The sequence below is a fragment of the Amphiura filiformis genome, chromosome 7 (genome assembly GCF_039555335.1).
Source record: "Amphiura filiformis chromosome 7, Afil_fr2py, whole genome shotgun sequence".
Classification (NCBI taxonomy): Eukaryota; Metazoa; Echinodermata; class Ophiuroidea; order Amphilepidida; family Amphiuridae; genus Amphiura; species Amphiura filiformis.
The window spans coordinates 63,840,358-63,856,245 of NC_092634.1; the positions used below are offsets into that span (position 1 = coordinate 63,840,358).

The following is a 15,888-nucleotide window of genomic DNA, read 5'->3' on the forward strand; positions in this document are numbered from 1 at the left end:
TTGGTTCTGAAATTATCTGGAAAAAATAACCTGGTGAGTACATTTGAATATTTTAACCCTTCTTCTTTTTTGATTGTTACTTGCACAACTGTATAATATTTTTCAATATTTAATACCAGAGAAATTTAATATATTTTACACATTGATAGTGAATTTTGTCTATTTTTGGGCGAATCTTAGGGCTTTAAAGGGCGTTACCAGAATTTTGTCTCAAAATTTGAAAGCTTCACTAGCAAAGGAGGAAGTTTTTAATTTTGTCAAACAAAGTACGCATCTACTGAAGATGAGAAATGCCCCATCAAATTCACTGACAGAATCGACAACAAGATTTCATTCCATGATATATTTAAGACTGAATGTGGCAATTTCATTGATTCGATACAGTTTGTACTATTGCTAATTCGTCTTGTTTCAGCTGACAAATATTATATAAATTTGAGTTGTTTTATATCAGGCATGTATCCGATTTCCTCATACACATGGATACAGATTTAATTTGTCTTTTAAATGTAAATATTGTAAATGTAACTTCAAACCACTAGAGGTAATGTACTAGTGTTATGGTGTCAAATCCCTTCTATTGTAAGCCCTATAACACATAGTGGCGTAGAGTGATTTTTCCAAACTTTCCGTTTCACATAGTAACGTATAAGTTTAGAACTAGCTATATCACATAATAGTTATCCCTTTGTAACTATCAATGATACAGTTTAATAATTTGAACTTTAAACTTTAATTTCAAATGGAATCGGACCACTGCGAGATAACAGTGGAGGAGTATCGACTCCGTTATACACGTATCTTTCAAACACGTAGTACGCCAATATTATGTTGCGACCGACGATATGAAGTGAGCTTTTTAAGATTAGTCGTGTATCTGAATGCCTCATATAAGTTGTCACTGTATTACCCGATTTCATTTGATCTTAATAACAATTTTGTATTCTTCAAGCCAATAGGCATTATGGCTATTGGTGTTAGCTGCTGTGCTAAGAATTTACCTGCTGTAATAAACCCTAAAATAATAATGTATATTGGATTATGCTTTGTATCATTCAAATATCTAAGTCAAGTGAAATCATATCAAAATATATGTTCACTTTGCTTTTGTTTGCTTCAGAACAGTCCTTATCTTTGCCTCTCCCTCTTGTGCCAGCATACAATCACGTAAAGCAAGTTTTGTCAGATTAGGCATGTATCTGATTGCCTCACAAAACTTGTCAACAGATTCGCCTATTTCATTTCCCTCAAATATCAATGTTTCGATCTTTAAACCTCTAGGTGATAGACTTGGTTGATTAGTTAGCATACTGGTTGTATCACCTTGATGTGCTGACATTTTACCTGCTGCAACAAACCCATCAAACAACACGGCACATTGGGATGGATTGAGCTTCGCATTCCCCAAGTCAAGTGTTTTCAGACGAGTCATATGGTTATATGCTTGAGCAAGTTTACCCACAGAATCACCTAAGTTGTTCCATTTTAGGTGTAACTCTTCTAGTGCTAACCCACCTTCGTGTGACTTTCCTGCTGTATTCAACCCATCAAACAATACAGCGCAGTGCGACGGTTTCATTTTCCCCATCAAATGAAGTGATTTCAAACGAGTCAAGTATACGTATGCTTGTGCAAATTTACCCATAGAATCACCTACCGTATAATCATTCCAAGATGTTAGGTTCAAGAATTCTAGTGCCAACCCACATTCGCGAGCCTTGCCTGCTGCTATTAACCCATCAAACAACAAAACCCACTGAGATGGAGTCATATCCGTAAACTTCAAATCAAGTGATTTCAAGTAGGTCAGGTACATGAATGCTTCAGCAAGTTTACCCACTGAATCACCTACCGTATTCCTTGATATGTCCAGGACTTCTAGGGGTAGCTCACTTTTGTCTCGTGTGCGGCCTACCTCAATGAAACCATCAAAGAGAATCTCACAATGCTGAGGTTCCAAATGGGTACGTTCTAACTTGAGAGATTTTAAGTGTGGCATATACCTATACGCACATACAAAGTTTCGTATTGCATGATCTAATCTTTTCCCATATAAATCTAGCTCTTCAAGCTGTATATTATAATCAATATTAGAGTATAACTCTGCATTACAAGCACTCGTGGGCTTACATTTGCATCTCTGCATATTCTGTAATGCTTCAGCAAACTCATCAAACCATTCCCTGCATTTATCATCTGGTTGTTTAGCCACTGCCTTACATAACTTGCACACATCATTAAATTCGAAACCTCTAACGTGTATTGTTTTTAATGGTATACAAGTTTTGGAAGATATCGATTGTTCACATTCACACCAATGAATTTGGCTCAGATTTTGTGAATCCACGACAACCATTCCACTTAGTGTAATTTTAGTGAGAGGTCCTTCAATGTGTAGGTGTTTTAGTGCTGGATATGTAATGTTTCTAGGGAGCTCACCACGTATATCTACGCGTTTTAGCTCTAGTTTAGCAAGACATGGCAAGGAAGATGAAAATAAACCAAATGACTTGGCATCATAGCAAACACCATGGAGACATAATTCTACAAGTGAGTTTAGAGTACACTGTCGTTCAATAAGGTGGTTAAGAAATGATGTTATCTCAAGAAAGGTATTCCCGAAATGGGTCAAGTGTACAGCAGATAATTTAGACACACAGCAAAGAAAATTTTCACTCTGTTCCTGAAAAGATGGAGACCAACATTCAATCTCAAAATATCATATATTAGTACTCTAATATCACCCAAACAGGTATAGTGTGTTTTTTTCAATAGCATATAGTGATTAAATACTTCATCAAACTCTGATGATGACCGTGGAAATTGATTTGGCATTATGAATGGAAACCTTGGGCGATACTTTTTCCTTTTGTGAATAACAACAGTATCATACAAAGGTTTCATCAACACGTGAAGATTGAAACATCTTCCTGTATGTGTATTCAATTCAGCCTCATAAAGCAGAAAAAGGGGCATTTGTTGGCACTCATTTTCATCAATACTAGGGATACGACCGTCACTATCTCTCATCATCTTATCATGCTCGCACATAATTTGTACAACATGGGGTAGAATGACCTCAGCAACCTGTACACTCCCCACATGCAAACCGTAACAAGTATTCCATTTCAAATACATTACTGTGGTTTATCTGTCCTAAATACACCTTGAGTTTCTCCCTGTCTCTATCGACCAATTTTGCCAAGTATGAAGCAGCGCACATTTCTTGAAATGATTTATGTAAAAAAGTAACACTGTATGTAACTCTAGTTCCAGACCTTTTTCTTTCTTTGATCACTACTCCCAGTGTACAAGCATTTTCAAGATGGTCTTTCTCAAATTCATTTGCTTTAAATACTAATCTATCCTCAAATAGTCCTATTATAGCTATTTCGCCAATATGGGACAGGACATTATCCATCCATTCATGAATGATTGATTCATCAAGGTCATCTTCAGTAGTTTTTGCATATTTATGTTTTGCTAGGTGCATTAACACATCTTTGTAGAGTGCTGTTACACTGATAGGTAGTTCTCCCATTGTTGTCCAAATCAAACACAACATTGATAGAATGATGGGAATAACTGAGAGTGCTCCAAGGGACCCTGACCACCTAATACGGCGCAGAAAGGCCTTAGCAGTATCATCATTATCCTCCTTCTCATCATCATTATCACCAACAGCAGCATCACCAACAGCAGTACCATCATAATTTTTTTTCACATTCGTCGTCACCATAGTCAACGTTATTATCTTTTGTCCTAAATCGCAGGAACTTCGAAACATACTTTTCTTGAGCTCCCCAAGAGAAACCTTTTATTTCAACTTGAAGATATGCGCCATACTTTTGACCAAATTTGCCGACTAGATTGGGCCGAGTGGTTACAATTACACTCGCTCCAGCCAACCATTTGCTACATAATACATTTCTAATATCTTTACATCGATCAAAATGGATGGTGGCCTCGTCGTATCCATCAAACAAAATGGCCACCGAACTAGCATTGGACTGGAGAAGTTCTTCAAGACTCTGCCTACAAACTTTCGGTAATAACTGCTCTTGAATGACACCAATCAGATCTGTATCGGTATCAATCTCATTTACTGTGATAACAAACACTAAGTCAAACTTAGACATGGACGAGTCTTGTTTGTTACACGCCCAATCATATGCTAGTTTGGATATTGTGGTTGATTTCCCAGCCCTGGTTTTCCCTTTACTAAGATACGTTTTACCAATTCTTTATCTTGACTGTTTTCTTTATTTCTTTGAATACATACAAGATCACCGTACGAGTTAAGTTTTTCACATATGACTCCAGAAGGTTTCTTATCTTCTTCGATGATTTCCAGGTCCACAAAGATGTCTTCCATCTTGGCAAACTCTTCTGGCATACCAGGTAGCAGCGGTAGCTTGCCTCTTGTTTCACGGTATTTTTCCATTAACTGCTTTTTAATCGTTTCTAAGCTGAAAACGGAACCTTAAAACAAAGAATGTAAAGAAAAGAAAGAATAGAAAATGTTAGAATAATGAGATAGTTAATACTTGCAGATACTACATGTATATATTAACAGGAGAATAATTACATGATCTGAACTTGGGTATGGTAAATGATTTACACTACCATCGACGATGTGCTTCTATTGTTAGGTACCTGGTGAAAAACAGACCAGAAATAATCGATATCTTTTTGAACTATGGTTAGTATGTTAGTCGCTTCCGAGCGACTATAGTATATCCGAGCGACTAACTTTGAGCCGTTTATCTTACACATACGGCGAGCCAATATAAATGTATTATATATTTATTGTAATGGTTTATTCATTTCCCAAAAGACAAAATGAAAAAGCTAATGTATTATCTTATTCTTCCAATATGTCCTCAGGTAGAACGGAGCATATGGAAAGGTTTCAATACAACAACGATTCTCTTATAAACCATCATGCACCTGAGCACACATTTTTGTCCAAGAGCTTCCAAGCAGAGAACAAGTGTTCCCTTCATCCAATCAGAATTTATTTTATATCAAACGAAAGCTAACACTTCCCCCTAAAAACACTTTTGGTCACTAGGTCAACAGATAACGCAGTTCAATGTTATAGCAAGGCCAATGTGGTAAATCTGTTGAAAACTACCTATCCAAGCACATTTTTGACCAAAATGTAGGTTTTAAAAGTCAAAACCTCAAGTGTTCCTTACAATATTTGTCAAATTTTATGTCATTAAATGAAACAGCACACTTATATTGTCCATACACTAGCGTCACTAGAATGAGCAATGGCCAATTCTCTTTAAATTGAAAATCTTGTGCAAAAAGTTACTATTTTCGCCTGTTTTGTCATACGCTTGTAAATTCAATGAACTATGACTTTGCTAAAAGAGCGCTTACAAATTGATATGCCGATGACCTCGCCAATTAATGAGCCCGTAAATTGTTCACTTGGCGATGCACATCGTCTACGCCAGGTAAAGAATTATTTTGTATAGCCATCAAAGCACATGTCTTTATAAACTGCCCACCGGCCACCGAGAGTAGCTTCTATTACAATATAAGCTTATACTTGTACTCCGCGCTCGGTGAGCGATTGGTCATGTTGGTTAAAACCAATCATTGGCTAAAACCAATCCCTTAGGCTGCGTTCACATAGAAGTATACTATTCGGGTATACGGTGCACGTTTTGCAGGTGTACGCGTATAGCTTAAATCGAGCAAGGTAATTTCATAGTACCGGGTCACATAAGAGGGCACTATTCGAAAAGGCCGTATACCTGCGTATAGTAGTATAGTGGGAATAAGTGGGAATCGTGCGTGTTCGATTTTAGTGCAACGTATACCGTCCTAATTTTAAAACTAAACCATATGTGGGTAAATTCATTTTTTTAAATAGATGCACTATCTAATTCTGCACATTATGACACCTCATTGAATGCAATGTGACCTCAAGAAGTAAACTTACAAGCATTTGATTAGACGAAGAAAATTGGTAAACTGACCTATCATGCCTAGACTTGTTAATCGCTATACGAAATACGCTCATTCGATCAGGATGAGTTCACATAGTATACTCCTATATTAACTCAGCCTGATCGAATGAGCGTATTTCGTATAGCGAATACCGTATACCGTATACTTCTATGTGAACTCAGTCTAATAGAGTAGCGATGCAGCTATGAATATAATACAGGTTAAACCTATTAGCTCCTATTGTCACTGTATTGTTGAAGGTCGAGCGGAGGTGGGGTCTTTCAATGGTCTGTAAACTCAGGGACAATAAGATCATATTGAGATGAATTTATGTTATTCCTAGTATTGTGTTGGCAACGTCAAATAGGGTAATGAGCATGCGCAGATCGTAAAAACGTGTCATGGAAACGCTGTGGTATCTCACATCGTTTAGGTGATGTGCATAGCCTAAGTCGCTCGGCCTATCTCGATCAAAATCGCCATGCGTAGCTGTTGAAGAACTAGTGGATTCGCACTACAAGAAGATATAGGGATGATGATGCTGTGCGATGAAGTCACACAATATGTATTATCAACTTTTCCAAGACACACTTATTTTGTGTACCTTGAAAGTAAGCTACTGACTTGATAATTGCAGACAAGTAGAACGAACGTACACTTTAACCTGTATTAAATTTAAATTTTAAAAATGATATTAAAATTTCGATATAATTTATGATGTATAATTTAGTACATTTTCGATTTTTACCGTCATGACGGAAAAATCTGGCAAAATGCGGTTACAGTCTTATTAAACGTTTCCAGTATATAATAATACTTATGCTTGAGACAATGTAGCCCACCTATACGTGCAAAATTTATTAGGTGACGAAATGAACGTTTTGTAACACGCAATTTCACTTCCGGTAGTTTGATTTCTACACTTCCCGCAATAGATTGATTCAAAGCCAATTAACACGTTTATGCACTGGGGTGCATTTTGAAAATCATAGTTGCCAGTTTTGAAACCAGGACATGCAGACGCATTATACACGATGTCGGGTGAGTAGGTGAGTATGCCTTTTTTGGGGAAAAGAAAAAAACATCCAGCGAAAACAAATTATCTATATTCCACACGGAACAAGAATCAAGGGTCTAAAACGAAGATGAAACCCATGGCCTTGGCTTGGGGTCGTACCCACGCTTGCTTCACTGGTGCATTGTGGATAATGGAGATTGGTTATCCTAAGTCCAGCGCAGCATGCCACTCTGTCAACTTGCTTATTGGCGTGACATATTTTTATACATTGTGATTGTGAATGAGTGCGTTGTGTGTGAGGTGTGAGTCGCAAGCTAAAATAAATGACACTTGCAGCCAGTAAAAATGTGACAAAATACGGTTACAGTTGTCTATTATTCTATTATTACAATATTTCTCACCAAGGTGGGTGAAACATTACTACAATATATCACTCATTCATTATTGGGTGAGTCACGTACTTTTTGAAGAAGGAAAAGAGAAATATTTGGCCTCTTTTAACATCAGCATTCTTTGTTGTTAGAAAATGACCAAAATGCTTACTTTTTCACCCACTGAGCTGCCATTTTTCTGTATTTGTCGCTTTATTTATTGTTATGATGGTCATTAATGAAATTCTCAATATTTTATGATTTAGGATACATTTATTCATAGCCAAACTAAGCAAAAATTGCATTGCTCAATTCATAGCTAGCATGTAGAAGAATTCAAATATCACTTTTGTAGGTCCTGTGGTTATTGAGTTATGTTAAGTGATAATCAAATCAATACAGAATTGTTCCCATCCCAACCCAAAATGAAACCATTCCACTCGAGAGCCATATTCATATTCCATTGTTATCAGAATAATAATGCATACTGTAAAAATTCGATTAACGAGTTGCTCGGACACGAACGAATACATTTGGATTTTTCATTCTTTTAATTTACAAATATCTGTGTTACAAATATTCTAAGTATGTTTGTAAAAACTCATTTTATTGTAATGAATATTAATGGTAAAACGAGGAGGATTCAGACTTGGTACCTACTTGTATCCTTCCCTTTATCTCTGACAACTTGAAACACCATAGTCTGTGCTTGGTAATTGTCTCCTGTTAGGATCTTCTGGTCTCCTTTGACAATCGTCTGTTGTTCTATCACGCTGACGTTTTCACCATGAATAGATGCTGGCATGAGTGTTGTAGAAGAGGGTCCGTTTCCTGCTACTTGATCTGTAGTCACTAGAGGAAATAAAAGATGAAAGCATTATTCGTCGTGAATGTTAGATAATGCAGATTAGTAGATTACTATAAGCATAACAAACGCGATAAACTGTGATCCCCCGCAGCGTGAATAGACCTTTTCCCTTCTTCCCATCATGCACTACTCCATGGGGTATGACGTAGTACATCCCGGGAGTACATCAACATCATAGATCGTGTGCAACTGATGGTCTTTGCAATTCTTTTGTCGTCCATACTGATTCCATATGTGGATAATCATAGAGCGATGTAGAACATCTACGTAAGATATAAGTGTTTACGTATTTTTTAACATTTCTGAAACACCGACGCGCCGATTCATCACTGCGTGTGCTGTCATTAGTTTTACATCGTCAGGTCTATAAAACGTATACAAATTTTGGTTTCAGTAACAGAAAACTTTTTTTCCTGACGACCCCATGTCAATAAAGCCTACAAAGGTGTTTTTTTGCCTCCGAAAGATATTGGTCATAGGCGCCATTATTCGTGATTCTTTTTTTTTCCCGATGAAGGCACCAGCCAATATGTCCGTATTCTATCAATGCAATAAACTGAACTCCGGGGAGATGATGCATTTTGCGACACTCGAAAGGCGGAAGGCGTTGGAAGTACTCGAATAGTGCATGGTGGTAAGCAGGGGAAAGGACTGTAGTGACCAATGTCAATTCGGCCTTGCACTGCAAAAATATTGTAACATCGCACTCTGTCGTACTCGGATAGTAAGGGATCAGAGGATGATTTAAGGAAGCCCCATCATGCACTGTAAAAGTGTTATCACTAGAGTTTCAACTGCCACTTTACTTTTCAAATCCCATTGAATTCTGTGCAAAAGATGTTGTTTTAGAATTGTGTGTGTGTCATTATTACTTGGTCAATTTCAGAACAAAAGTGATGTATGCACAAAGGATAATTCACACCTTCTGTAGATAATATAAAATGTGAAATCGACCAACATTTTGAATGTGTTTTTATTTTAAATATATCAGTCCAAATTCAAAGTTAACCATGCACGTCTATGCAATGGGCAAGCAGTGGTGTCATGTTCACTCACACAGCTGTGCTAACTGCAAGTTGACCCCAGTGGAGTGATGGGTAGTGCTTAAATCATCCTCTGGTAAGGGATATGAACACGGCAGTATGTTTTACCGCAATATATATCAGTTAATACGCATCTTCATGGATATTATTCAAAGCATATAATAGTGTTAATCCCCTGTTCAATACGGTGCAATTTTTTGGAGTATTTTTAATTGGTCAGATATCACGAATGGTGGGTAATTAATTAATTCATCAATTCACCTTCATGTCTTTCTCGTTCTTGCAATTCCTGCATCAGGTTGTCATTCGAGTTGCTTGCCATTTTGGTGTTGCAAAATGCTGTATCTTCCTGTCGGCCTCTATAACAATAAGCAAATTAAAGCGACGTGCACCAAATTAGTTATTAAAGTTATTAGTATCTATACCTTGTGAATAGCTACTTGGGATGCAGTAATGGAGAGAGCGGATAATATTTTAATGATTTACAGTAGCCTATGGTCAACCAACTATGACCTTTTTTACCCTGCTCCTTACTAGGTTAACACCGTAGATATGCAAAATTATTCTTTTTCTGATTCCATTTAGCTAAACACACAATTTGCCACCATTTTCCCCCAAATCAAAGCAATTTGAAATTTTTACCCCTATACAACCAAAATGTGCAATTTTTGACCAAAAAATGAGGTTTTAGTATAATAACTCGGTAACGATAGGTCGTAGATAGCACAAACTATACATTTTTGAAATCCTTATGATCAGACGAATAATTTGATGTATCATTCAACATATAGAATTGCAGATTCATACGTAGTGGTAATAAAATGAAAGTAATTTAAATTAAACTTCAACACTACTTGTTTATTTTGCTTACCGGGAGCGCTTTTGAGGTTTTACCGGAAATTGCACGACTAAAAGTATCAGAGTTCATTGAGCATGCGCACAAGACTGAACATGACGTGGTAAAAGATCACCAAACTCGGACGTTTCGCAAGCTAAAGAGTGAGAAGGAAAACGCCGATAATTCGGAGAAGGAAAGATTAGCATCTGGAAATAAGGACATGTGACGGATCCTTCGGATAAAGAGGAGGAGGTATCGCACATCAAGTCAGCGCTCTGTAGTTGCGGATACAGAGACTGGACCTTCCTACGTGCCCGTGAAAAGAAAGATAAATCCAACTCGCAGGAAACTGTGTCCGAGTCCACGAGTAGCGCCTTCACTGTCACCTTGCCTTACATTGGAGGGACCTCTGAACGACTATGTAGATCGTTCAATACAGCAGGTGCTCCATTTGCTTTTAAACCTCATCAAACATTACGTCAGACCTTAGTTTCACCAAAAGACAAGGTCGACAAGTTAAAACAGTCGAGAACAGTCTACAAAATTGCATGTTCAGATTGTCACGCCATCGGAGAGTCAACAAAACAATCCCTTAGAACTAGGATTGGCCAACATCGCAGGCCTAGCTCTAACGAAGCCCAGAACTCGGCTGTTTTCATCCACAACAATTCACGGGACATACCTTTAATATGGAAGACGCCATCATTCTGGAGAAGGAGGAACGCTGGATTGAAAGGGGTGTGCGCGAAGCCGTCTGGGAGAGAGTCGAAAGCTGAACAGAACAGGAGGACTACGCTTTCAACTCTTGCATGCGTGGGACCAGGCACTGAAAGGAATTGATCGCCGTCTCTCACGTGACCAATCGACCTAATTCAATCACCCGATGATGTCCGATGGTTTCGGAAGAAACGTCGTGTTAACGAAACGTAAGTTCCAGTATTTGATTTATTTCTGTACTCTAGATAGCAAGAAGCTTTCCAAAGGTTCATGAGTCGTGTCGGCTCTTTTGATATGGCACGACTGCCCGCACGCCATGTAGTACTGAATATGCACATCGTGCGAATGAGTGACTCGCTTTGGCGACATATGCGCTGGTATTAAATAGCGATTTTCTTTGGATTGCCTCGTCTGTTTGGGCCCAAGTTAAAAGAGGACATATCTGACAGTGAAAACTAACATTTTATACCAAACAAAAATGTAAGAAATGTTATAATATGGCTACCACACGTGTTCGTTATGCGTATAAACGCCGGGCGTAAACGTAAGCCTTCGAATATATATGAGTATCCGCTGTTCACCGTGTTTGCAATAATATTGATAATATGGAGCAAATTATAAGAATGATCTTTTAGCAGCTTTATGTAGTTGACATATTATATGGTCTACAGATAAAGCTAGCTAGATATAGAGTACTATCATGATTATTACCTTATAAATGTCTCTTTTCTGACGTGTTGAAAACTTCCGTGTTAAAATGGCGCTTTGTATGATTCTCTCATGTATACCCCATTATACAGTTCAAGACAACTTGAGGTTAATATCACAAAGCGGCAAAAGAAAGACTCAAAAGTAGAGCACGTATTATATCCTAGCTTCAAAGAACCATTTGCGGTAGGTCCTACACATGAACTTTGAAGCGATTTATGCTCTCTTATATTACAATGCTACTTAGATGTGTTCATGCGTCAAATTCCAGCCTGGTTTCTTTTGATTGTGAGGTATAACGGAAATGTTTACAATGTGAATCTGTACATAACCTGTTGTGCGGGATGCAATTCATATCCTGTTCCACAGGAGTTTGAACCAAAATACAGACTATACAGTTCAAACACCATCCTGGTAGCCAAACTTGGCAAAATAAATAAAATAAAACAAAATATATCGCTTCCTTCACTCTTCGTCCTGTTAAACTTTTGGCCCCTATGAAATATATAAATGATGGAGAAATTAATGATTTAACCAAATTAATGACGAGTCAAAGTGGGGACCATAGGCGGCGGAAGATGGACGGGTGGACACGTCCCCCTAATTTTTCCATGGGGGGTGGGGGGTGGGCGTTCCCCAGATTTAACACAACAAAAGCAATAGTTGCCCCGGGTCTTCTCCTTTTAAGCACAAAAGGCATTGTATTTTGGACCCAAACAGGGTAAACTTGCAAACTTTTGAACACTGGCCCATCGAATAACAAAACGCACCTTCATTTGGGGCTAAAATAGTCCCAGTAAAACAGGAACAAAATAAGCTCATCCCCGACCCCTTAAATTTTAATGCTTCTGCTCCTGGAGGGTGTTGGGATTTGGCTAAATTCAGTATGGCAACACTTTGGACTAATCAAACTGGCAACCCTGGCCTAGCAACCTTGCTTGCTAAGATGGCCGACTAGACTAGAGATATGATTGATTAAACATGATTAAATGATTTTTTTTTTTTTTTTAATATAAATACTCTGTACATGCCTGCAACTAATGTTGATTCAAAAGTAAATAGCAGAAGTAGACATAACGCCATCAGGTTTTCATGTTTCCTGTAGAAAATAAACCTGAAATGATGGCGATATGCACATGCAGTACTGCAACAGCTGATTTCTTTTTGGCATGGGGATGGGTTAGAAAAAGTCTTGAAGTATAGTGAATGCAGGACCGTTTGGCGACAGAATAAGTTTATTGTACAAATGCGCGGAAAGCGCGAGAAAATATTTGGAATATTGAAGCTAAAACTGATGTAATATGGTTCCAAATATGAGGTTATTCGGGCGTCAACACGTGGGGAATAATTATATGGGCCATCCCCATCATAATATTAGGGGAGATGTATCCCCATCCCTCCGGGATCTACACCTATGACACTGATTTTTAGATGTGATTATTTATTCTTTGTTTTGCAAGAAAACATCATATGATTTGCAATTTTAGATTTGGACAATACCAACAGGTTTTACACTAATATGCGCAAATATTTTTGAGCTATATTTATCCATCTGTTTCTGCTTGTGACAATTTTTATATGTGTGAAAATTGAGTGTTCTATGAAAATTGAGGGCGCTATTTGGAATTTGATTTAACCAAATTATATGAGTAATTCCTTTAATTTCATGATAAGAGAAGTTTTTAGAAAATGTCCTTGCTATGTGTTACCTTCCAATTTTCTAATGTCAGTATACTAGTATCTATCTCTTGTAATGCAAATAGATTTAAGATAAATAGCGCCATCAGTGTTTACATTTAGTTAATAATGACTCTAGTTCTGCATGCATCAAACAATCGCGAGGCTACAATTTTAAAAAGCTACTTTAACGGGTCGGGCAATTTTAAATCGATTTGCGAAAAGTTTTTTGATACGTTCATTAATTTCTCAAAAAGTAAAATCGCAGTTTAATAAATAACGGTTCAAATGAAAGCCATTATTAGGGGTTAATTGTTGTATTAATATGAAAGACCTGACACCAATATAAACATTTGTTTCGGTGACCCAAGTTAATGGTCATTTTGCTCACGCACTTTTTTACAGATGGCCTGGAATTTCATATTTCGGTTTCAGCGATTGCCCAAAAAGGTGGTATGTTTTTAAAAAGCGTTTCCGATTGGAATGTAGATAGTTATTGTTGCTATTACTGATCGCGATTTTAATATATGCACTTTTTAGCCGACAATTCTCAATGCATTTTACACACTAGAAATGTCGCTGGCATAAATACCGATATTTTTAACAGTATGGTTTTTTAAAAACCAAAATACCATCCACATTAGTTCCCAATACTTTAATGAAACCATAGATACCAAATCGGACTGCAGGTGATGAACTAGAATTAAACATGAATTAAAAGAACCAGCCCAGGCCCTCTCAAAATGTACCTTTTTTTTTAAATATCGCGTTGTGATAAAAAGTTTAATTTTGGACTGCTTTTTCCTTGTTTTTTATAACAATAAAATACTTTACATACCCCAAACTTCTCGCATAGTCTTGGCTTAATGTCCGTTACTGGTTGGTATTATTAAAATCAAACGATTTTCATTATTAACTTACTTTTTTTTTTTTTTTTTTCCCACGCAATGTTCGAATAAGACAAATATTATGCTTATTGGCACACCCCAGAGACTGGTAAATTTCAAACATGTTCGTGCAATTGTTAATAATGAAGAATTATGCAGAGTTTCCCATTGCAAATATCTGGGTGTAATTATTGATGAACATATGAATTGGAACTGTAACACTGATAAGTTATGTAATAAGATTAGTAAAAGAATTGGAATTGTCCGTAGACTCCGGTCTTGCCTCAACATCAATACTTTGAATATTTTGTACAAATCCATGATTTTACCAGTTTTGATTATTGTGATGTTGTTTTTAGTAGCTGCAGTGGCCTAAATCTTGATCGACTAGAAAAGCTTCAGAATAGGGCTGCCAGGGCAATAACAGGTTATCCCCTGGCATAGTGCTACAGAGCTTCGTCATAAACTCGGATGGATTAACATTAAAAATCGATGGTTAATTCACAAGTGCATTATTGTGTTTAAATGTTTAAATGATCTTGTTCCTTCTTATCTAAGCTGTAAATTCAAGTTTGTAAATAACACGCATCATGTAAATACTAGGTCAAGTGCTGATAAACTTCTTGCCGTCAATGAAAGTCACGTGCGCTCGTTTCAATACCAAGGTGCAATAGAATGGAACAAATTACCACATCATATTCGTGCAATAAATAAGTTATATTCATTTAAATCAACAATATTTGAACATCTCAGTTAATAATGGCAATTTCAGATTATATGTCTTTTATTATTAATGTATTTTATGTTTTATGTATCTCCTTCGTGTGTGCTATGATAATATTTTATTATTCTTTTGCCATTTTAGTTTTTATCAATACTCATATAACAATAATTGTATATAATAATATTATTGTTGTGTTTTAAATTGTTATGTAGTTTTTATGTATTTAAATTGAGCTTTGTATAATTTTAATTGTGTAATTTTAACAATCAAATTTTATATTGTGTATATGTTCTCCAGGGCCCCTATGTATATCATGTGCTATGCACTGACTGGGCTACCCTGGTAAAATATGACTTAATAAATAAATAAATATATTCCAAAAATGGCGCTGCTTTCGGTATCACATTAATGACAAGGTTATCCTAAGATGTGTGAGAGTTTCTGACACTATATTCACGGGTTTTCTACTAGCTATTCAAACATATGACAAATTTGGCTGGTTTACGATAAGCTATACCAGCTGATGTGGCAGTGACATCAGTACTGTGTGAATTTCATTACACTCGCTAGCGTTCGATCAAAGCGCTGGTGTACACACGCACGCGCTTAAAGACGCTGCATAGATGCGCGAGCGAAACAGCTGCTTCAACGCGTTGACGTCACTGCCACATCGGGTGAAAAATGGTGTAGGTATGAGATGACTATGAAAACTCAAACTAGTCCCCCGATAAAGGTTGGCAATTGAAGCAGGCGTCGGTTTAGCGAACTTTGCCTGTTTAATGCGAGTACAAGCACCGCCCTGACTGTGAAGGTTTCCGCATACCGAATATGGGTTTAGCCTATTTAATGGTCTCTAGGCCCTATGATTTATTTTTCGAAAAGAAAGCCTAATTAATTGAGAAGGGAATGGAATTTGTCACAATAATATCAAAATTAATACTTGTCGTCCATAACAAGAAGGAATGCATCACGATTTTTTGATATCCAGCTATAGTATTTTAATTGATTTACACTGAACATGAAGCTATAATATCTCTACTATATAGATTCATGCACTGAACATTTGCAGA

General features: G+C 37.0%; 1 protein-coding gene across 1 annotated transcript; it reads right to left on the bottom strand.

The window, feature by feature from the left end:
• Positions 1–4,174: 4,174 nt before the first annotated feature.
• Positions 4,175–11,729, bottom strand: LOC140157998 (uncharacterized). The gene is made up of 4 exons (XM_072181247.1): positions 11,534–11,729; positions 9,529–9,626; positions 8,017–8,208; positions 4,175–4,482 (listed from the first exon to the last, which is right to left on the bottom strand). Exons 2-4 carry the CDS (start codon positions 9,587–9,589, stop codon positions 4,175–4,177), a joined length of 561 nt encoding a protein of 186 aa, XP_072037348.1. The 5' UTR covers positions 9,590–9,626; positions 11,534–11,729.
• Positions 11,730–15,888: the final 4,159 nt, after the last annotated feature.

What these genes read in the sequence shown, in the direction of transcription:
- LOC140157998 (XM_072181247.1), bottom strand. Translation starts at nt 9,589, where the DNA reads ATGGCAAGCAACTCGAATGACAACCTGATGCAGGAATTGCAAGAACGA. An exon ending in AGAACGAGAAAGACATGAAG is followed by an intron (nt 8,209 to 9,528) that starts GTGAATTGATGA and finishes TATTTCCTCTAG; the next exon opens with TGACTACAGATCAAGTAGCA. An exon ending in AGATAAAGGGAAGGATACAA is followed by an intron (nt 4,483 to 8,016) that starts GTAGGTACCAAG and finishes CTTTGTTTTAAG; the next exon opens with GTTCCGTTTTCAGCTTAGAA.